The following is a 24252-nucleotide window of genomic DNA, read 5'->3' as shown; positions in this document are numbered from 1 at the left end:
TCCGTGAATCCTCCCCACGGAATGCGTATGTGTTTCTCCAGGTGCTCCGGTTTCCTCCCACAGTTCAAAGACACAGTGGGTAGGTTAATCGGTCACTGGAAGTTGCTCCATGATTAGGTTAGGGTAAAATTGGGGTTGTGTTGTTGCTGGGGAGGCGCACTTTGAAAGGCTGGAAGGACCCTACTCTGTGCTGTGTTACTAAATAGATGACTGAGCCTAGTTATCTGAACGATCAGAAGCACTGTGCCACAAGCAGTTCTGGTTGCAAAGTTTGGCACAAGGATGCAGCTTTGCGTCTGTAATCCAGACATTCTAAAGTCTTCAGAAGTGGTGCAGGAATCCGAGACAAAAGACTTTCCAAATGGTCTCTGATGTCACTAAACACTAAATAAGCCAAAAATTATAACACTTAAAATTTGTAATATAGACAGCGGAAGTTTAAAAGAAAGACTTATAAGGATTATAACACAGCTGAAAGACTGGAACTATCTGGAAAGGTTGACCAGGTTGGAGCTATGTTCTCTATATGAGATGAAACTATGGGTGGATTCGATAAAATCCGAAGGCATTTGAAATAGTCAGATGTCTGTCAGCCGTGCAAGCAGAAAGAAATGTGGAACTTGTTACTGAGAAGAGTGGTGGTGGCGATGGTATGGAAGGCTTGAGAGGGAAATCAGATATGTGCATGAGGAAGATATAGGCAGAAGTCTATGATGTCAGAGAAGATGAAGAATGGTGGGAGGAGGCTTGCAGATTACAGAGCTCTGTTGAAATCTCCCCACCTTTACATTCAATTCTCCTGGCAACAAAACAACAATATGGTGTAGTTTCCCTTATTACTTGCTATTCCTACAGACCAGCTTTTTGCTCATCATTGTTTAGGACACCCAGATTCATAAAGTTGTTTGTAAAGTATGAATGTGACTTCTGTTGCCAGAGGTGGTGTGGCGTGGCATCCATTCTGGCATCAGTGCTGCCCTCCAGTGTTTGCTCGGTGAAAACTAAGCTGGATTGCGCTCATCTGCAGACTGCTGTGGGTTTGCTCTTGCACAAGTCCCTTGATTCGTGGACTCAAGGGACTTGGCTATATTATATTCTTTAGCGTGATTATATGTTTACTATCTTATGTGTGCTATACGTGCCTTGTTCTGAAGATGGGTCTTGGCCCGAAATGTTGACTACTATTCATTTCCACAGGTGTTGCCTGACCTGCTGAGTTCCTCTAGCATTTTCTGTGTGTTGCTTTGGATTTCCAGCATCTGCAGAATTTCTTGTGTTTATATGTGCCTTGTGCTGTGTACGACAGTTGGTACTGCGTTTTGCACCTTGGCCCCAGAGGAACACCATTGTCTTTGGCTGTATTCTTGGGTATTCATGTATTGTTGAATGATAAACTTGAACTTGCTGCAAGTAGCAATGTGCTGGAGGAATTCAGCAGATCGAGCAGAATCTGTGGGAGGAAAGAAATTGCCGATGTTTCAGGTTGAAACTCCACATTAGGACTGAGAGTGGAGAGAAGAGATATAAAGAAAAGGAGTGTCGAGAAAGGATTGGGGAGGGGGATTCTAAGATGGCAGGCAGGTCATACCACGTAGGGGAGGGGAGCGGGTGGAGTAGGAACCTATGGCATGTGAATGATAGATGGGGCAGAAAGGAAAAGTAAAAGAAAGGAGCGTGGAGGGGGGAGGGTAGTGTAATAATAGGAGTTGGAAGGAGACAGACAGGAAACATAAAGCCCCACCAGTGCTGCTATAAGTAAAGGAGGTGAGAATTAGGAGAGAGGTGAAGGACAGTTAGAACCAGATGGTGGTGGTGGGGGAATCCTTTGTGTGAAATGTGATAATGGACTCAGGAGGGGAAGGGGTAAATGGGTGAAATGGGGCTGAAGAGAGGCGGGGGGGGGGAGGGGAGGACCTGAGGACCGGCAGTGGAAGCTAACAATTAGTTACTTTCCTCATTCAGACCTATCCACATATTCCCAGTTTTCTCCCTCATGGCTTTATCGAGCTTCCCAAAAAATGACTTGGTATTATTTGCCTTTATTACATTCCATTTTCTCATCACTTCTTGGATAAAGTAATTTCCTGTATCTAGAGCAGTAGTTACCATCTGGAGTCACTGAATTATGACAAAGAGGCATTTCGTTCCCTGAGAGGGCTGAGAGTATTTTCAAAAAATATAGTATTTGGGGCTCATTTGTTTTGCTGTTCTGTTTCTAACGCTTCGTATACCTTCAGAGTTTCAGAGAGTAGAAAATTTTTTGCTCTTCAGTAGTAAAATACAAATCACTCAATGTGGGCTTAACCCCAAAACAAGATCCTTTGCTTCTCCAGGTCTCTCCGCTCTTATCAGCATCTTGGAGCCAAAATCCCAGTCTCCCAACAGTTGCTTACCTTCCTGCTCCTCCCAATCTCCCAACTCTCACTTACCTCATCCACCTATCAGCCCCCTTCACTCCTCTCAACTCAGTCACCACATCCCTCCCACCAAACTTCGATCACCGGGGCCGCTCTCTGACATCAGCTGCTCCCCCACACCAAATCTTTCCAATGCCTTGTTCTCCCTGCTGTGTTCCTGGGGTCCAGCCCGGCACTCAACAAATTCATCACATGTTTATTGAAGCATAATGTAAAATGTATCATTTGCATTAATAACCAACAAGACATGAGGATGTACTGAGGGCAGCCCATAAGTGTCACCACAGATTCTGGTGCCAACAATGTTCTTCAGAACAACACAAGCAAATTAAACACAAAACAAGTCTCTTTCCCTCCTCCCTCCCACTGACCCACCCACACAGTGCTCCAACCTCAGAAAAGGCTGTCTCTGGGTCTCCAGTGGACTCACAGACCCACAGACAGCAGGATTCATTCTTGTCCAGGTGGGATCACTCAATCCCATCTAATGCTAACTCTTCCAATCGTCTTCCCTATACCAATCCACAGCCTGACTAACTTTGGAGACAAGAAGTTAATCTACTTCTACTGTTAAACTCACTAGGGCTTAAAAACCAGCTCTTCTGAGCAGCGCCATTACAACCGACTGAGCCAAACATAATAGGAATTCTCTAGAACGTTTACAGTTGCACCATTGAAAGCATCCCATCTGGAAGCACAGCTGTAATTGTAGCCCAGTCCATCACAAAAACCAGCCTCCCCTCCATTAACTCTGTCTACACTTCCTGCTTCCTCAGGAAAGTGGGCAGTAATGAAGGAGCCCTCACCCATCCCGGAATTCTCTCTGCTCCCTCCCTCCTGAGCAAAAGATACAAAGGCTTGCGGTCACATACCATCAGACTCAAGGATGGCTTCTACCCTAATGCACGACTCTTGAATGGGCCAGATGGGCTCCTGAATTCACAATCGCCCTTGTCTTTACTGCAGCTTTCTCTGAACTGTAATGCTATTCTGCATTGTTCTTCTCCACGGCACCCCCCCCACCCCACTGTCCCTTTTATAGAACATACAACAGTACAGTAAAGGAACAGGTCCTTCAGCCCATGTTTAATTAAGACAATGACACTTAATCCCATCTGCCTGCACACGGTCCACATTCTCTGCATATTCATGCGCCTATCTAAGAGTCTCTTAAACACCTCTACTGTATCCTCCACTGCCACCACACCTGGCACCCACCATCCTCTGTAAAATGAAACTATCCCACTCATCTTCGAAGTGCACCTTCTAGTATTAAAAATTTCCATAAAAGTGACTAAGGTCTCTACCGACCAGAGTTGACCATGGATATTGCATCCTAGCTGTCTAGATATGCAAGCCTGGGCAATACAACATCAACAGCAAGGTGTTGCCCACGTAGCAAGCTTCCCCTCTCCACCCATCTGATGAACCCAAAGGAACGGCAGAGACCGATACAGTTTGGCACAAGCAACGGCACAGGAGTTGCCAGACAGCGTTAAACTCAACGTAGTCTTAGGGACTCCAGCTCCAAAATTTTCCCCAGGATTTACTCCCGAATCCTTCCCCATAAGTGTGTATGGCAGATGAGGTTTGACATCAGTTTTGCTTCTACACAAGCTACCAACCACGGTTGATGAGCCTTATCTGCCCAATCCATAAGACATGGGATCATAATTAAGCCATTTGGCGCATCGAGTCTGCGCCACCATTCCATTAAGGCTGATTTATTTTTCCTCTCAACCCTATTTTCCTGCCTTCTCTCCTTAACCTTTGATCCCTTAATAATCAAGAACTAGCAAACTCTGCTTTGAATATATAAAAAAACACTTGGCTTCCAAGGCCATCTGAGGCAACGTACTTTAACAAATTTTGACCCTTGGAAAGAAATAACGGGTGTCTATTTCTGCTTCTGATAATTTTACAAACTTCTGACAGGTATCCCCTCAGCGTCTGGCACCCTAGAGAAAACAAGCCAAGTTATCCACCTTCTCCTCATAGATGTACCCTAAAAAGAGCTTTAAAAAGCTGCAACATAACTTCCTGCCTCTTGAAATCAACGTCTCAACTAAAAAAGGCAAACATGCCTTTTGTACCACCTTATCAACTTTCTGCACCATGATGGACAAGTGTTTGGAATGATCTATCCGGATGGCACACAAACAAACCAACTCCACTGTATCTCTATACATGACAAGAATAAACCAATTTCAAACAATTTTTCTAATTATCAGAAAATAATCAGAAGTCTTTACATTACTCACAAATTCAAAGTCACCATCCTGTGGCACCTTCCAGTTATCAGAGCCCTGAAGTGCATTACGATTACTGTGGCTGTTCGCTTGATTCTCTTTTTCCTTCTGCTCAAAGTACTCCAGGAAAGACGGTTTACTCTGCTGTATTGTCTCATCTTTCTCTGTGAAATTAAAGTATAATATGCAGTGAGATAAAGTACATTCTGGGAAGGCAGCTCAAAGAATCAGAATCAGATTTAATATCAGCAGCATAGTGCTGTGCAAAAGTCACACATATGGAAAGGACACACATGACTTTTGCACAGTACTGTAGCAATTTTATGTATTGCACTGTACTGCTGCCGCAAAAAAGAAACAAACTTCATAACGTGTGAGTAATGATAAACCTGATTCTGATGTGGGTCTCTATTGTGGACTGAGAGTGGGAAGGGGGAAGGAAGAGCAGATGCAGTGGGAAGCACCAGAGAGGCATTCTGTAATGATCAATAAACCAATTATTTGGAATCAAGTGACCTTGCCTGGTGCCTCAGGGCTGGGTGTGTTTGGACATGTGCCACCCTTTGCCCCTGGCACTCCTTCTCTGCCACCTGTCCCACACCCCTCCCGCAGTAGTCCACCCTCACCATTCCCAACTTGTTCTCCGCTCCACTTTGACAAATACAGTACTGAGCAAAAAACTTGTATGCATGTGCCTAAGACTTCTACATAGTACTTATGTTGTGAAATTTGCTGCTAAACGGTGAAGACTGAGTCGTTCCCTACAATCTTTCAGTGTGAAGCAGCATTCTAGCTGTAAGAAAATAGAAAGTTAACACCAGCCAGCCAGGAAGCTATCCAGCAATGCGTCGTGTCCTATCACCCGGTAAAAACAATGAACTGCAACATTACTCTATATATCTACTTCACCCTACACTCCTCTGGAGAACAAAAGTTGATCCATTTGATTCACAATTAACAAATTTATCTGGTGTCAATTGTCATGTGCGGAAAAAAATGTTCTAATTTCTCCTTCCTCTACATGCAGGAGTGTTAGCTGACTTTGCTTCTGAAAAGCCTGGCTTTAGACTCTGCCTCCATTACTAGTCTTTCCCAAATTAAAAAGCTTGTTTCCTTTTCTACACTAATAGTTAATGATTAGTCACCCATACATTGGAACATCAAAACTATAGTGAAATACGCCATTTGCATCAAATCAAATCAGCGAGGATGTGCTGGGAGCAGCCCGCAAGTGTCGCCATACTTCTGGTGCCAACATAGCATGCCCACAACTCACTGTAACAGTACACCTTTGGAATGTGGGAGGATACCAAAGCACCCAGAGGAAGGCGAACATACTTACGCCTTACAGACAGTGTCAGGAATCAAACCCTGACTGGTGATCACTAGTGCTGTAAAGTGATGCTTTAAACTGCTGCTCTACTGTGCTCAGATATCATTCTAATAAATGCCTGGTATGTGGTGAACAGAACTGCTCACCTTACTCCAAGCAAAGCCTAATCAGACCATCATCTAGCCAAACCACCAACGTATGCATCAGTTTAAGACATAGAAAGCCATCAAACACTCCTCACACTGACCAGCACTCCTCTAGCCCTGTGTTACAAAGTGTTGAGCAGACATTTTCTTCATCACTCCCTGTCTTGCAACATCCCCAGAAGCATCAGGCTTCTGGATTCCTGGATTTTTCCGGAATGTTGTTCTACCTACGATGCAGCAAAGTGCACCTCCTCCAGAGTCCGATGATATGAGATGTATGGGCTGATGAGTTATGCTGGGTTGGGCTGCCTAGTCTCCAGACAGAACAGATCAACCAGACTCAAGCTGAAAGGCAAAAGATACAAGGGGCATAAAGAATACTTATATTTTTTAAAAAACAGAACATGGATAAGATCTGGAACTCACTGGCTGAGGATGGTGAAAAATTGTCATAGAGAGAAACATGTACCTACAGAATCCCTGAGGTTAGAAATTGTCCAAGGGAATGCCCATTGTGTCTGTGGTCTCTTTAGATTATTCCCCTTTCTTGGTCCACAAAGGCAGATTCATTGATAGAATTTATCTAACGGTCCACTTTTAATTACACACGAAGTGATGGCAACAATAAATTCACATAGTGCTTTTAACCCAATAAAACAAATGCTTTACAAGAGGATTAGTTTTTCTATATTCATTTTACAGAGACAGTGTGGTTATGGTTACAAAGAGCTCATGCTGTCCAACAACATCCACGTGACCAACTAACCTACTAACCCACATGTCTCTGGGATGTGGAAAGGGAACTGGAACACTAGGAGGAAATCTACAATGAGATCCTACAAACTCCTTACAGACAGTGTTGGAATTGAACCCAGGTCACCAGCTCTGGAATGGCGTACGTTAACCACTACACCATAACATTTCAAAGTGGGCCTGTGGTCAGCAGAGCAGGCTGCAGGTTCAGTCAAAGGTTTTGCATCAAAACAGCCGAAACCACAGATTGCAGCAGAGGAGAGGAGTGATGTGATGTGATGTGATGTGACATCTAAGGGAGCTGAAAGATGTCACAGGATTTTCAGCTGCCCGCTGTTTACAGACAGGAGGAAAGAGGCAATGAAGGGCTTTGAAACATGCATGAGGGCTTTAAAACTGAAGTGCTGGTAGGAGAGCACGTGGTTAAGGAGAATTTTGTATAAATTCAAGTTTATGTAGGAAGGAAGACACGTGCATATACACTGAAATGTTTTTTGATATTGCAGCAAACTGTCTCTAATGCTTAACTCAAGAGGCTAATCTATAGAGGTTCCCAATTTAGGGAGTCATACAGCATGGAACCACCCCTCTGGCAGAACGAGTCTCAGTTGTCTGCATTAGGCCCATATCCCTCTGAACCAGGGGCTCCTATGCCACAGACCCCAGGTTGGAAACGCCTGCTCTAAACCTTTCTTATTCACGTACCTGTCCAAGTGTTTTTTAAATGTTGTTAATCTACCTGTCTCAACCACGTTTTCTGTCAGTTCATTCCGTATACAGACCACCCTCTGGGTAGAAATGTTGTCCTAAAGTTCCTATTAAATCTCTCCCCTTATCTTCCCTCTCCCAATTATTCCTATAGTTTTCAGCAGTGCTTATATCAAGCATTTTTTCAATATTAAAACTTAGTAGGCACAAGTCCCAAATAGATCGGGTTATAAAGAGTTTCTAGTGCATTGGCCTTCATAAATCAGACTACTGAAATTGAATAAGACGTTGGTGAGGCCATATTTGGAGTATTGTATGCAGTTCTGATCATCTACCTACAGAAAGATATCAATAAGATTGAAAGAGTGCAGAGAATATTTACAAGGATGTTGCCATAACTTGAAGACCTGAATTACAGAGAAAGGTTGAATAGGTTAGGATTTTTTTCTCTGGAGCATAGGAGATTGAGGGGAGATTTGATAGAGGTCAAATTATAAGTATAGATGGGGTAAATGCAAACAGGCTTTTTCCACTGAGGTTCAATGAGACTACGAGAGGTCATGGGTTAAGGGTGAAAGGTGAAATGTTCAAGGGGAACACGAGGGGGAACTTTTTCACTCAGAAGGTGGTGAGTGTGGAACGAGCTGCCAGCAGAAGTGGTGGATATGAGTTTGATTTTAACACTTGGGTGTAATTTAGATAGGTACATAGTTGGGAGGGGTATGGAGAGCTGATGGGACTAGGCAGATTAATAACTCGGCTTGGACTCAATGTTCTCTGACTTAAAGCTTACCATTTATGAATTCCTTTTACTATGACTTGAGAATTACCACTGATAATTTAAGAAAGATGAGTTAGCCATTAATTTAAATTAAGGGAGTGGGAAGTAGTTTGAATTAATGATCTTGATCCATCATTTCCATTATGGATATCATATGCTCCTCTCTAAACTCACACAGAGGAAGAAGATAACTGTTAAATAGACAGACATTTGCACTAATAATTTGCAATATTTATATATAATCAGATGAGAGGAGATGTAATCCATTGTTGCTAGTCTATACTTTCTTCATCTCACTGTAGATTTTATTGTTTTTTATTCAATTTTATTGTCATTCAACTGTACACATACATACAACAAAATGAAACAGCCAAGGTACAAAACACAGTACGTATGCCACATACGCACATAAAATAATATTTACTGATTAAAAAAAGTCTGGAGATGTACAAGTTGACATAAAGTTCATATACGACAAATAGTTAGACATACAACAGTATAATGCTATTGCCTCTATCAGTGGTAGCAGGGTGCTTAGGTTTTAAACTTCAATCCTCTGTAAGTAAGAATGTAGAAACATTTGGAGACACATAAAAAGGGAACAGAATTATTTATTTTCAATCTACTGGCCTTGACACTCAGAGAATTGGGCTATATCATTACATTTTTTTGTAACTGTTTCCCTGCTGTCATAATTATATGTTCTGTATGGTCTGCGTGTCGTGTGTGACTGTTGGTTCTGTGTTTTGCACCTTGGCCCCAGAGGAACACTGTTTCATGTGGCTGCATTCATGTGTATGATTGAATGATAATTAAACTTGAAGTTGATCTGGGCCACTAAAGTGCTTTGTGCGCATAAATTTCCTTACTGTTTCTGCATGTGTCCTCATGCAGTTCAATATATCAATAGCTTTGAAAAGCATTTTGAAATAGGAGTGCAAAGTTTGGCACTGGTCTTATAGAATTACAGCTCGAATGTGAATCAGCTAATGTATTACTGGCAAGCTTCCACTGTAGAATCAGGTCACTCAACAATGACACCCACCAGGAATGGGAACAGGGCTTTGACAAATTGTGATAGATACATCCCAGAAGCAGGCTATTCAAGCCAGTGCACTCATTTAGGCTGTGCATTATGGTAAACCGCAACTTTAGTGGGTCAGGTTAGGAACAGCAAGCAAAGATGTAACACTGTTCATCAGAACACACTTGGAATACTGTGAGCAGTTTTGGGCTCCTTCTCTGAGAAAGGTCTGGTATTGGAGAGGGTCCGAAAGAGGTTCATGAGAAAGATCCCGGGAATGAAAGGATGGAAGAGTTAACGTGAGGAGTTCTGAAGCCTTCACTCGCTGGAGTTTAGAAGAATGTGGGTGGGGGGGGGGCGGAATCGTATTGAAACCCATTACATGTTGAAAAGGCCTAATAGAGAGGATGCTTCCAAAGGCGGGACAGTCTGGGACCAGACAGCAAACCCTCAGAGAATAAGGACTCCCCTTTAGAACAGAAATGAAGAGGAATTTCTTTAGCCAGAAGGTGGTGAATCTGTGGATGACAGTGGAGGCCAAGTCACTGGGTATATTTAAAGTGAAGGTTGACAGGTTCTTGATTAGTCAAGGCGTCAAGGTTTAGGGGAAAAAAGCAGAAGAAGAGGGTTGAGAGGGATAATAATTCAAACGTGATGGAATGGCAGAGTAAATTTGATGGGCCAAATGGCCAAGTTCCACTCCTATGTCTTATGTTATGAAATATTCAACGAGCACAGCGACTAGGTGGCAGCACCAACCATTAGTGTCACAGTATTAGGACCCCGTATCAAGATGATTGGGCACTAAGTGCCTGTAGAAGTGAAAAGAGGATCAATCAGGACTTTCACAAGGTATTGTAACTCAATAGCTAACTGCAGTTAAATAAGTTGCCAGGTGGAAGGATAAAGTACGGTGAACGGGAATGAAGGGATTTACTCTGCTTGAAGTTTACCTGCAATCACTGAGTCAAATGACTTCCTTCCGTACCTCATGAATCTGCTCCATGTAGATACACTAAAAAAATCTATGCCTTTCATTTCCTGATCTTCTCAGCGGGGGAAAGATACAGGATTAGTAACGGATGAAGCAATTACAGAATTCAATTTAACAGTTGAATTAAATATTCTCAGAGAAATAAAAAAGTTTGAAACGTTGTCTTGATCCTGCTTGAGGAGATAAATGCGAAGGTCTCCTTTATCAGTAGCTTAACAGCTTCAGAACTGACATGTGCTGGCCAGTGTAAAAGAAAGCCTGTAATAAATCTGACAGAGCAGCTTCTCTGCCGTAATTTGGAGACCGTCTAAATCCAACACAATCACATCACAGATAACTACAATCAGCTTCATTTCCTGAAATAAGTAACAAATGCACATCCAACAGTATTTCTACTGAGGTTTGAATCAAAGCCAGTGTCTCTTATGGAATTATCATGTAGCAAGACACAACAGGCGTCTTTCACTGACATTTCAGTCAAGTGCAGTGTGACGTTCCCTACAATACCACTCGAAAAGTGGAAGAATTCCTTGCAGAACTACTACAGATTCTGTCCCCATCATCTTGAGCTGTGTCTAAACTATCCAACCAGGATACAGTGGATCAGAATTTACAGTGAGGCATAAAAACATGCAGAAAATCCTGCAAAAGAAACCTTGCAGAAAACCATTCAGAATCCTCAGCATCTGAAGGGTGAAGAGTGAAGTTTGAACTGAAAATCTTTTGACAAATTCATATCTCAAACTTAAATGTCTCTTCCCTTTCAGATATAGCATGTTACTGTTTTTAAATTTGACTTCTATTTTGTTAAGCAAGGTTGAGATAGACACCAGCCACATTAACTACTGAATAAGCTCCTGCTGTAAGCACCACTAAGAGTTATATAGAATAGTACAGTACAGCACAGGAACAGGCCCTTCTGCCCACAATGTTGAGCCAAATCAGTTAAATTAGTCATCAAGTGGTTAACTAAGCTAATCCCTTCTGTTTACATAAAATCCACATCCTTCCATTTTCTTCACATTCATGTGCCCATCGCCTATCTAAATGTCTCTTAAGATTAGATTAGGTTATGAGGACACTCAGTTCTCGTTTATTGTCATTTAGAAATGCATGCATTAAAAAATGATACAATGTTCCTCCAGAGAGATATCACAGAAACACAGGACAAACCAAGACTAAAACTGACAAAACCACATAATTATAACATAGTTACAACAGTGTAAAGCAATACCGTAATTTGATAAAGAGCAGACCATGGGCATGGTAAAAAAAAGTCTCAAGTCCCAATAGCCCCATCATCTCACACAAACGGTAGAAGGGAGAAACTCTCCCTGCCATGAACCTTCAAGCGCCGCAAACTTGCTGATGCATTGGGAGCACCCGACCGCAGCCGACTCTGAGTCCGTCTGAAAACTTCGAGCCTCCAACCAGCCCTCCGACACCAAGCACCGAGCGCCATCCTCTGCCGAGCACTTCGACCCTGCCCCGGCCGCTGAGCAACAAGCAAAGTTGAGGACTCGGGACCTTCCCCTCCGGAGATCCTGGATCACACAGTAGCAGTGGCAGCGAAGGAGTCGTTAATGTTTCTGCCTCTACCACCACCCCAAGCACCTGGCACTCTAGTAAAAAAAACTTGCCCCTCACATCTTCTTTGAAATTACCCCCCTCACCTTAAATGCATGCCTTCTGGTTTTAGACATTTCAACCCTGGTTAAAAGATGCTGTCTGCCTATAGCTGTGCCTCTCATAATCTTATAAACCTCTGTCCGATCTTCCCGCAGCCTCCGTAGCTCCAGAGAAAACAACCCCCAAGTTTGTCCAACCTCTCGTTACAGCACACGCCTAATCCAGGCAACATCATGGTAAATCCCATACCTTCCTGGGCTTCATTGTACAGTGTATTGGAAGTTTAGATGTGATTTTGTAATGAGCCATCTTACTGCGAAGAGTTCTCCAATCCCATACTTTCTTCAGCTTCACTATATTTCGCAGTGCAAGTTCGTATCTGATATTGTCTTTCACAGATCTAATCGCTTCAAATGCTCTCAACATCAAATTCTCATAGTCCAGTCTTCACAAGTCCCATCTAGCTAAACGTAACTCATGTCCAATTAAAACCAATTTCCAGCCAATGACACACTGAAATGTTGCTGATCTACATTGGGGTCCAAAGCTCCAAATTTAAAATTCTTGGCCAGACAAGAGACCGCAGATACTGGACTCTGGAGCAACAAGCAATCATGCTCAACCCCACTAGTTTGCTCCAGCAGATTGCTCATTGCTCAGAAATTCTTGTTTTTTTTCTTAGTAGCTCCTCTTCTCCATGATTTGCTTTCTGCACTGATCGCAGCCCAGTCTCCTGTACATCGTACACACATACATCCAACTGCTCCTGAGCAGACAACAAAGTTCCTGAATTCTCATTCTGGAATTTCCTCCATCTTCCCTTCCATTTCAAAGACCCTATGACTTGCATTCTCAATATTATTTATTATTATTTGTTTTTCTTTTTGTATTTGCACAGTTTGTCATCTTTTGCACATTGGTTGTTTATCTGTCTTCGTGTGTAGTTTTTCACTGAGTATATTATGTTTCAAAGCTCAAAGTAAATTTATTAAAATACATATATGTCACTATATACAACCCTGAGATTCATTTTCTTTAAGGCATACTCAATAAGTGTAACAACCATATTAGAATCAATGAAAGACCACACCAACAGAGTGGACAACAAGTGTGTAACAGACAACAAACTGCAAATACAAAAAGAAAAAAAAAAGAATAAATAAAAAAACAAACACACACAAGATACAGAAATAAATAAATAAGCAAGCAAGCAATAAATATCAAGCACATGAGATGAACAGTCCTTGAAAGTGAGTCCACAGGTTGTGGGACCATTTCAGTGATGAGGCGAGCGAAGATGAGTGAAGTTATCCCCTCTGATCCTGAACCTGAGGCTGCTTTGCTTTCTTTGTAATTGCACTTATGTGCTGGGCCCAGGACAAGTCCTCTGAAATGATAATACTGAGGAATTTAAAGTTGCTGACACTCACCACCTCTGCTCATGGACCTCTGGTTTCCGCCTCCTGAAATCAATAAGCTCTTCGATCTTGCTGACATTGAGTAAGAGGTTGTTGATGTGGCACCACTCAGCCAGGTTTTCAATCTCCCTCCTATATGCTGATTCATCACCACCTTTGATTCGGCCTACAACAGTGGTGTCGTCAGCAAATTTAAATATGGCATTGGAGCTGAGCTTAGTCATGCAGTCATAAATGTAAAGCGAGTAGAGTAGGGGCTACGCACTCAGCCTTGTGGTGCACCTGTGCTGATGGTGATGTGTTGACAATTCCAAACTGACTGGGGTCTGCAACTGATGAAATGCAGGATCCAATTGCACAAGGTGGTACTGAGGCCAAAGTCTTGAAGTTTATTGATTAGTTTTGAGGGAATGATAGTATTGAATGACGAGCTGTAGTCAATAAAGAGCATCCTGATGTATGTATCTTTGCTGTCCAAATGTCCCGGGTTTGAATGGAGAGCCAATGAAATGGCATCTGCTGTGGACCTGGTGTGACGGTAGGCAAATTGGAGCTTCTCGGGCAGGAGTTGATATTCTCGATCACCAAAGATATAGTACATTTCTTTGTAACTACTGAGAATGTGCTTAAGAAATAAACCTCAGGCTGGTATATGGTGACATATATGTACTTTTACTTTGAACTTTGAACATCCTCTCCTCTTGGAGCACCATCTGTCTGAGGGCACCCCTTCTAAAACCAGTCTTTTTCTTGATAGTCATAGTCATAGTCATACTTTACTAATCCCGGGGGAAACTGGTTTTCGTTACAGTTGCACCATAAATAATAAATAGTAATAGAACCATAAATAGTTAAATAGTAATATGTAACTTATGCCAGTAAATTATGAAATAAGTCCAGGACCAGTCTATCGGCTCAGGGTGTCTGACCCTCCAAAGGAGGAATTGTAAAGTTTGATGGCCACAGGCAGGAATGACTTCCTATGACACTCTGTGCTGCATCTCGGAGGAATGAGTCCCTGGCTGAAAGTACTCCTGTGCCCACCCAGTACATTATGTAGTGGATGGGAGACATTGACCAAGATGGCATGCAACTTTAGACAGCATCCTCTTCAGACACCACCGTCAGAGAGTCCAGTTCCATCTCCACAACATTATTGCCCTTATGAATGAGTCTGTTGATTCTGTTGGTGTCTGCTACCCTCAGCCTGCTGCCCCAGCATACAACAGCAAACATGATAGCACTGGCCACCACAGACTCGTAGAACATCCTCAGCATCGTCCGGCAGATGTTAAAAGACCTCAGTCTCCTCAGGAAATAGAGATGGCTCTGACCCTTTTTGTAGACAGCCTCAGAGTTCTTTGACCAGTCCAGTTTATTGTCAATTCGTATCCCCAGGTATCTGTAATCCTCCACCATGTCCACACTGACCCCCTGGATGGAAACAGGGGTCGCCGGTACCTTAGCTCTCCTCAGGTCTACCACCAGCTCCTTAGTCTTTTTCACATTAAGCTGCAGATAATTCTGCTCACACCATGTGACAAAGTTTCCTACCATAGCCCTGTACTCAGCCTCATCTCCCTTGCTGATGCATCCAACTATGGCAGAGTCATCCGAAAACTTCTGAAGTTGAAAGTGCAGTAGTTGAAATCCGAGGTGTAGATGGTGAAGAGAAAGGGAGACAAGACAGTCCCCTGTGGTTATGATGAAGGTGTTATATAAAAATACATCCTGTCCTTGCTTGCTTGCCTTTATTTGTGCAGTAGGTAGCTCAGTTCTAGAATGTGTAAACACTTAGCTTAGATGCTTTCAGAAGGAAACCAGCTTTGTACATTCGAAGACATGGCAATACAAGCAGAAATGCTTTATACATTCGATGCGATTCTCCGTACTCTGATAACTATGAAAGGCTTCAGTTGATACGTTAACAAAAGAGCTGGTCATTGAAAAATAAACAGGCTCTATTTCTTTCCCACATCCACAAACAATCAACTATCCTGGCGATGTCACCATATTTGAGGTTGTATGTGTTTCTGGATTCTGGTTACCCTACTTTTTGCAGTTTTTGAGCAGTTTGATAGGGCACTTCAGTGCGGACTGGGGTCCTTTGACGAAGACTGGCTCTGCGGCCTGCGGTCAGCTAGTGCACGGTTCTGATCTGAGCTGAATACTACTGGACTCCCGGTTTGACGTTTGATATTCTACATGTTGTTCGCTTGCTTTTTGCTATTTGCGCAATTTGTTCCTTTCTCACGTGTTGGGTGTTTGATGTTTTCTTTGAACAGGTTTCATGGTGTTTCTGTTTTGTGGTTGCCTGCAGGAGGACAAACCTCAGAGTTGTACTCTGTACATATACTTCGATAATAAACGTACTTTGACTATGAATCTCTGAATTTGGAGAAATTAGTATGTAAGAACCATGGCCTGAAGTTTCACTATGTTCACAAAATTGTACTTATTTACTTGTTTACTGAGATACAACGCAGAACAGGTCCACCTACCATTTGAGCCGCCCCTCCCAGCAATCCCCCGACTTAGCCTGTGTAATGGTGTCAGCACTGGACTTTGAGGTGGATGGTCCTGAGTTCTCAACCTGGGCAGCAGCAGTATCTGTGCAGAATTAAGGCCTGGCAACCTACTTCTCTATCTCGCCAGAAAAGCCCTGTGGACAACTACACCATCCTTAGGGTTGCCATGAGTCAATGACAACTCGATGGCACTCAACACACTCACAGGACAATTTACAACGGCCAATTAACCTACCAACCTTCTCTGGACTATGGGAGGAAACCAGAGCACCAAGAAGAAACTCACACGGTCACGGGGAGAACGTACAAACTCCTTACAGACATTGGTTTCAGTAAATTTAAGTACAATAAACCCTGACTTTGTTATATTAACAATACTCATGAGATTATAAATGTTTAAGCCACACAGTTATTACTCACAAACTGACTATGAAATCTGAAAGTACCTTGCATTATGCAAACCCAATTCATGAAATCTTGATTTCTATGACAGGAAAATGTGCTCTGAACAATCTAGCCATACTTCACAGAACAGAAAATGCTTTAACAATCCCATGTTAATAGCAACTATTGGTTGTCACACTCAATACGATAAATGATGGTACTTAATTGCAAGAATCTTAATGCAAGTGATTTAAATGTGTATATTAATCTCCATGACTAGTCATGGTCATTGCTGCCTTCAGAAATGAAAATTCACTGCATTTAAAAACTTAAATTTCCAATTCATACATAAAACCCTAACGGAAATGAGGTCCCAATTTATTTATTTAGAGATACAGCACAGAACAGGCTCTTCCGGCCCAACAAACCGCACTGTCCAGCAACCCACCTATTTAACCCTAGCCTAATCGCAGGACAATCTACAATGACAAATTAACCAGCTAACCAGTATGTCTTTGGACTGTGGGAGGAAACCCACACACTTCAACAGGGAGAACATACACACTCCTTGCAGACAGCACCAGAATAAAAGTCCAAACTCTGGAACGTCCCGAGCTGTAATAGCATCACGCTAATTGCTAACTACCATGGCACCGAATAATTCTATTTCATTTAATTATCTGATTTTGGATAACAGGCTATTTTTTTTTAAAGAAACATTATTCTTCTCCACAATGAATCTAACTGAACAGGGAAAAGCATAACCTGCTCGCTTCCATTCTCTTAGATTCTACTAAAGACTATTTCTCAAGTCTTGAGCAACATATCTGAAATGCAGGAGGAACCCAGCCAGTCAGGTAGCATCGATGAAGGGAAATAAACAGTTGATGGTTCAGACCAAAACCCTTCATCAGGACTGGAAAAGGAGGTGTGCAGAAGCCAGAATAAGATGATTTCTCACGTTTACTGCCTTTATGAACAGTGGTCACCTTAAGTGAATTGCTAGTATATTCAAGATTCAAGATTGTTTAATGTGATTTTCAGTACGCAAGTATAAAAGAGAAAGAACTAATTGTTACTCCGGATCCAATGCAGCACAAAAAAACACAACAAATACATAAGATAGCTTATGAACGGCGATTGAAAAGCTCGTGGCCGAAGGTAGAAGGAGTCAATTTTAGAAAAGCTAGCACGTTTACTTTTCAACATAGTCCCCTCCTACATTTACACACTTAGTCTAGCGGTTGTGGAGCATACGGATCCCTTCTTTGTAGAAGTCGGCATCTTGAGCTCCAGAAAGTGGTCCACAGCAGGGGTGATTGATAAGTTCATGGCCTAAGGTAGAAGGAGATGAGTTGTACAGCTCTTGTTACATACACATTCAGTTCAACTCTTTAAGTGATTATGCAGAAAGTCTGAAGTTAATAACTCGGCTCCTTCCATCTTAGGCCACGAACATATTAATCACCCTTGCTGTGGACCACTTTCTGGAGGTCCAAGACACCAACTTCTACAAAGAAGGGATCCATATGCTCCACGAACGCTGGACTAAGTGTGTAAATGTAGGAGGGGACTATGTTGAAAAATAAATGTGCTAGGTTTTCTAAAATTGACTCCTTCTACCTTAGGCCACGAACTTATCAATCACCCCTCATATATACATAGACAGACTGTACATCCATAAAGTGATGCTAGGCACAGGAGTGTCTGTACGTAAGCTGATTGACAGAAAATGATAATATAGTGGTGGTTGGGGGTGTTGAGGGGCAAGTAAGTGGGTGGAGGTGTTGATTAGCCATATTGCTTGGGGCACGTTACTGTTTCTGAGTCTGGTGGTCCTGGCATGGATCATACATAGCTTCCTCTCTGAGGAGAGTGGGACAAACAGTCTGTGAGCAGGGTGGGTGGGATCCTTCATGATATCTTGTTTTGCTATTTTTAAAAATTTAACTATCTAATTATTTATCGATCTATTTATTTTAGGATACCGTGTGCAGTAGGCACCTCCGGCACTTCAAGCCGCATTACCCCTACAATCTCCAACAAACCTGATTATCCCTAACCTAATCAAAGGACAACTTACAATGACCAATTAACCTTACCAGTATGTCCTTGGAGTGTGGGAGGAAACCAGAGCACGTAGGGAAAATCCAGGCATTCCATGGGATTGCTAATAGCTGTACAGGTAGAATGTTTAGTTTCCAAGATTTGCGGGTTTCAGACCTACTCAATCCTAACGACCATCCAAGGTGTAACGAGATTGAGCAGTCTGGATATCATTTCTGACGTCTGTGATCCACTGTCATCAACCTTTACCAGTGGCATCCCCCACTTTGTCCATTCTTCTGTCATATTGTTGACCAATGCTTTCAGCTCTATTTCACAGCACTCCTAGCCAACCTCTGGTTTAGACCATAAGATATAGGAGCAGCATTAGGTCATTTGACACATCGAGCCTGTTCCGTCATTTCATCATGGCTAATTGATTCCCCTCTCAGCCCCAATCTCCTGCCTTCGCTCCGTATCCCTTCATGCCCTGACTCATTAAGAATATATGAGGAATGAGTATGTGAATGGATCATTTAAAATTAAGCTCATCCTAACCTCATTATGAGTTATGATGACCATATATTTGCCAGCCTACACTTCCTCTCAGATGAATGATACTTTATTATAGTATAAAGGTTTATCGGGTGGAGGGTGGAGATATGTTTCTACCAGAGGTGGTACAAGTCGCTCCTTCCCTCCGCTGGCCTGCAGGTCACCATTGGACAAGGTGTAGCATCTGCCTAGACCCCCGATCAGGGTCAAGTGAAGCCATGGGAGCAGGTGGTGGATGGTCGTATGAGCAGCTGGTACATATCACAAGTCCTGATTATGTGACCACTGACGCCTGGCAATCTCTGAAGAGCATTGATAATGGCTGGGGTCATCTGCCTTGTAAAGACACTACCCAGAAGGCAATAACGGCAAACCAATTCTGTAAAAAAATTTGCTATGAACTATCATGGCCATGGACAGAGGAAAGACCATGATTGCCCATGTCATACAACACGGCACATAATGATGATAATAAAGGTTCAGGAGAATTGTCCTGGGAATGAAAGGGTTAAAGTATGTGGAGTGGTTAACGTCTCTTGGCTTGTACTTGCTGGAGCTCAGCACAATGAGGGGGTACCGCATTGAAACCTACCAAATACTGAAAAGTATGGACAGAATGATCATGTCAAGGTTTCCAATAGTGGGAGGGTCTAAGACCAGAGGGCACAGCCTCAGAGTAGAAGGATGTCCTTTGAAAAAAGACATGAGGAGTAATTGATTTCTTTAGCTGGAGGGCAGTGAATCTGTGAAATTCATTGCAACAGGTGGCTGTGCAGGCTAAGTCATTGGGTATATTTAAGGTGGAGGTTGACATGTTCTTGATTAGTAAGAGCATCAAAGGTTATGAGGAGACGGCAAGAGAATGGGGTAGAGAGAGAGAAAAAAACTCAGCCACGATTGAATGGAGGAATAGATTCAATGGGAGGAATGGCCCAATTCTGCTCTTGTGTCTTAAGGACATCTTTCTGTATGTAAAACACATTACTGTTTATAAAGGTACATTGTATATATTACTGGTGTACTGTACACTGTTTATCAAAGAGAACTGCATATAGTTCATTGAACAATCTTACTGTACATAAGGGAAATATACTGTATATAGACATCTTCATATGAACGCCTTTGGTCTAATCTCCACAATAAAGTCTCTGTAACTTGTTTTCGAATTGCACCAACCAAATTCTGCTAATTTAAATTACAATCAGACTTCATCAGCGATCTGCTTGAAGTTTTTGCCTGAAGGAAATCATAAACTCTGCTGTACGCGGAAGAATGGTGAGCTATATCCATTCTTCTGACTACTTCCATAGCATCAGCAATGACTGCTTACGTACATTTTTACTAATTTACTTCTTCTACAAGTTTGTAATTTAGAAAAAAAATATTTACAATCAAAAATTATATGGAGCTGGGAAGTTCTAGCAGTTGGCATATAATGTATAATAGCCCAACTAGAAACATCTCCAATATATAAAAAAATACAACTGGACATCAATTTATACAACATTATTTATTACTTCGTGATGTCCCACATATATCGTGATCAATTGAGCTTGTTTGCCTGAACTCGGGTCACTGCTGTAATGTAAGAATCACAGTGGTTAATTTCCTCACAGCAATATCCACCTGAAAGGAGGAACCAGATGATTTATCTTGTTCCTCCTCTTTGAGGAACAATTATTGACATGCAAAGTGATGACAGCAAAAAATAGGCAGTTCTGATGCAGACAGAATGAAAGAATGAGTTGGTTTAAGGTTTGCATTGAGTCCAGAAGGGTGCAACATGTCCAGATACAAGATGGGCTGTTATTTTCTGTGTTTGTCTTGGGCTTGTAACAATGCAGATTGTAGAAGAGCCGCAATGGGAATGGGGAAGGGGAATTAAAGTGGCAGGCGACTTTGGGCATCAAGTCTTGGTTAATGGTAAGACTCCATGGCTTAAAAAAAATTGAGAACCTTTGTATTAAGAGGGAAATAAAAATCTGAAATCTGTAAAGGTCACCTCTAACAGAGGAAGACTTGCTGGCTTTATCTAGTTTCACAGTCAAGCTACACAATTTGGCCAACTTTCCTATATTATAAACAAGAGAAAATCTGCAGATACGGTAAGGGTCTCGGCTTCAAACATTGACTGTACTCATTTCCATAGATGCTGTCTGGCCTGCTGAGTACCTCCTGCATTTTGTGTGTGTTCCCTATATTATAATTCACTTCAGAAGAGGGGTAGTGCACATGCTCCTGTCTTCATTAACTGTACTGAGGTTGGGAGGGTTGACTGCTTCAAATTCCTAGCAGTGAACATCAATAGCCTGTTCTGGTCCAAGCACATAGACATTAGGGTCAAGAAAGCTTGCCACAACTCCACTTCCTCAGTATGCTAAAGAAATCAGGCATGTCCCTGTGAAAACCAACCAATTTTTATTAATGCACCATAAAAAGTAGTCTATCTAGATACATAATAATTAGTATTGCAACCACTCTGCTCATGACACAGCTCAGTGCACCATGGAAACCAATCTCTCCTCATGAACCCTGCCTGTACTTATTGCCTTAGTCAAGCAGAGAGCATCAAAGCCCCCTCCCCCCACCACAGACATTCTCTATTCCCTTTCACTTACCATCAAGCAGAAGATACAATACTCTGAGAGCATGTACCTCCAAGGCTCAAGCACAGCTCCTATCCTACTGTAGGCAGACTCTTGAACAGATTTCTTGTATAAGCTAGACTCAGACTCAACATCAGAATCTACATCATTATGATCTTGCACTTTGTTTACCTGCACTGCACTTTCTCTGAAGCTGTCACACTTTATTCTGCTTTGTTATTGTTTTACCTTGTTCCACCTCAGTGCACTATGGAATGATCTGATCTGTATGAACAGCATGCCAGACAAGCTTTTCACTGTATCTTGGTACATGTAACAATGATAAACCAATACAATTATATATCCTTTTTAGAAGAACTCAACTGGCATTAGAGCAGCACTTGATCAACAAAGCCAGTGAAAACTGTTATTAATGTGAGTTTCTAACTTATTAATCTTTAACTGTCCTCTGAAATGCCTCAATTATCCCAGATGTCTCCAATTGTCCAATAATCTTGTCCACACTGAGATCTTGGGCAACTCATGGTGGACAAAAAAGATGACAGCCAAGTTTAGAGTGAATAATACATCAAACAATAACAGCCACCATCACACCTCCCAATGCAGAGCAGTTCTTTCTACTTTGATTATCCAGGCAAAAATTATTTCCGACCCGAGAGACTCCCTGAGAAAATAAGATGATTATGCATGATGTTCCTACAGAATGGCTACAAGGTGAAGGAAATCAATCGGGCCCTTAAAAGGGCCAACGGTAAAAAAACAGGAAATCTAACAACGAGGAGGAAACTGTCACTACCATTTGTCTTCCTTATATTTCCACAGTTTCTGGAAGGATTGCCAAATTCCTGAAGAAATACCGGATTAATACCATCCACAAACCCGTAAGGAAGCTCAAATCAGTTTACGTGGGTAAAAGATGTTCTGGGACTCAGGGTGGCTAGCGTTTATAGGATCTCCTGTGAATGCAGAGCAGCTAGGCAGGATGCATAGTAGAAACCCCCATCAAGGAGCACGGAAGGTGTATCCATTTGGGTTACTGGGAGAAACTGGCGGTAGCAGAACACAGCATTCGCATTATCCACAGGATTGACTTTGATGGCATACTGTGCCGCGCCAATGGCTTTTGGGATCACCTGGTGAAGGAAACCAATGAAATTTAACTAGAGGAAAAGAGTTTTAACAAAGACAAGAGTCTCGCTTCAAGTAAGAACTGGAATTCGATTGTAAACAAGGTGAGAGAGCAGAAATCTAATTATGAGGACTAACCAATCAGGAGGGATGGACTACAGGAGTGTTAATACCACCAGACTAGACATGCCCGGGCATCAACCCTGATGACGATGGCAGAGTTTGTCATCAAAACATCGGTTATAAATTGATACCTGTACCTGGCTGGAAGCCCAGGAAGAGTTTATTCGCAAACACGCGAGGAAAGTACGAGATCCTTTTTTGCCATCAAACATGTTATTTAACCTCTCAGATTTTCCAGCAAAGTACGAATACATTATACAACCTTGAGATTCATCTCCTTACAGGCAGCCTCAAAACAAAGAAACTCAATAGAACTCATTTTAAAAAAAAGACCGTCAAATACCAGAAAAAAAAATTTGTGAAAATAATAAAAGTAAGCAAATAACATTCAGATCTGAAGTTCTGTAGAGCATTCAGACCAGCTAAGATTTAATTATTTACTGTTTTGGTGATACAGTGGAGTGTTTTCCCTTCCAGCCTCTCAAGCCATGTTGTCCCAGCAACCCCAAACAAACCTGATTAACCCTAACTCAATCATGGGACAATTTACAATGATCAATTAACCTACTTGGTACATCTTTGGACCGTGGGAGAAAACCAGAGCACCCAAGGAAAATCCACATACTCCACAGACAGACTCCTTACAGAAGATAGAAGTGCTTCACTGTGAAATTTTATATTCCAGGACTGTAGGGCCTTTTAAGCATCACTAATAACGTTTATGAAATTCTAAATGAAAGTCATAAAATAAATCTTCATAAAACCATACCGAAATCTCCAAGTACATTAAATTATGCAAATCTAAAATTAAAACTTGATTTCTGTCTCACACTATGTCCACAATGGTGTAATCTAACCACACATTACCCAAAAAGAAATGCCTACCAGGCCTTTTTTACTGTTAATGATACGCTGTCACTCCCGAGCAGGAATGAACATGAACAAGAGAAAATGGGAAGAGACGTGAGATGTCAAATTCTGGTGGGACAGATAGAGAAAGCGGCAAGGACTGTAGGAGCAAGAAAGATGCTGGGAGGATTTAGCAGGTCAAGCAGCATTTGTGGAGGTCAAAGCTTTGGGCTGTGACCCCGTCTCAGAATTGAGAGTGTAGGTGGAACTATATAGAAATGAGAGGGAGGGGGAACAGGCTGATAGGTGGAACCAGTGGTGGTGCAGGGAAATGATAGGCAGATGAATGCAGGTGGAGAGGGAACATGAAACAGAGAACAGTATAGGCCCTTCAACCCACAATGTTCTGCCAATCCTTAGCCTACTCCAAGATTAATTTAACTCTTTTCTCCTATATAGTCCTCATTTTTCTATCATCCATGTGCCTATCAAAGACCAGTTACACTCCCTCCACCTGGTTCCACCTGCCCACAACCCAGACACCCACCTGCCTTGGTGTTTCTCCATCACTTCACCTTTCC

General features: G+C 42.1%; 1 protein-coding gene across 2 annotated transcripts in view; it reads right to left on the bottom strand.

Annotated features, from left to right (window-relative positions):
* The window catches only part of LOC140188072 (serine/threonine-protein kinase 3/4), a 220394-nt gene that overhangs the window by 73284 nt on the left and 122858 nt on the right, over positions 1 to 24252 (bottom strand). For both annotated transcript variants that reach the window (XM_072244018.1, XM_072244027.1), the window contains exon 10: positions 4679 to 4830. In XM_072244018.1, the coding sequence (XP_072100119.1) occupies positions 4679 to 4830 (152 nt within the window). The remainder of the gene's footprint in view (positions 1 to 4678; positions 4831 to 24252) is intronic.

The sequence above is a fragment of the Mobula birostris genome, chromosome 2, assembly GCF_030028105.1.
Source record: "Mobula birostris isolate sMobBir1 chromosome 2, sMobBir1.hap1, whole genome shotgun sequence".
Classification (NCBI taxonomy): Eukaryota; Metazoa; Chordata; class Chondrichthyes; order Myliobatiformes; family Myliobatidae; genus Mobula; species Mobula birostris.
This window is presented reverse-complemented; position numbering and strand designations above follow the sequence as displayed.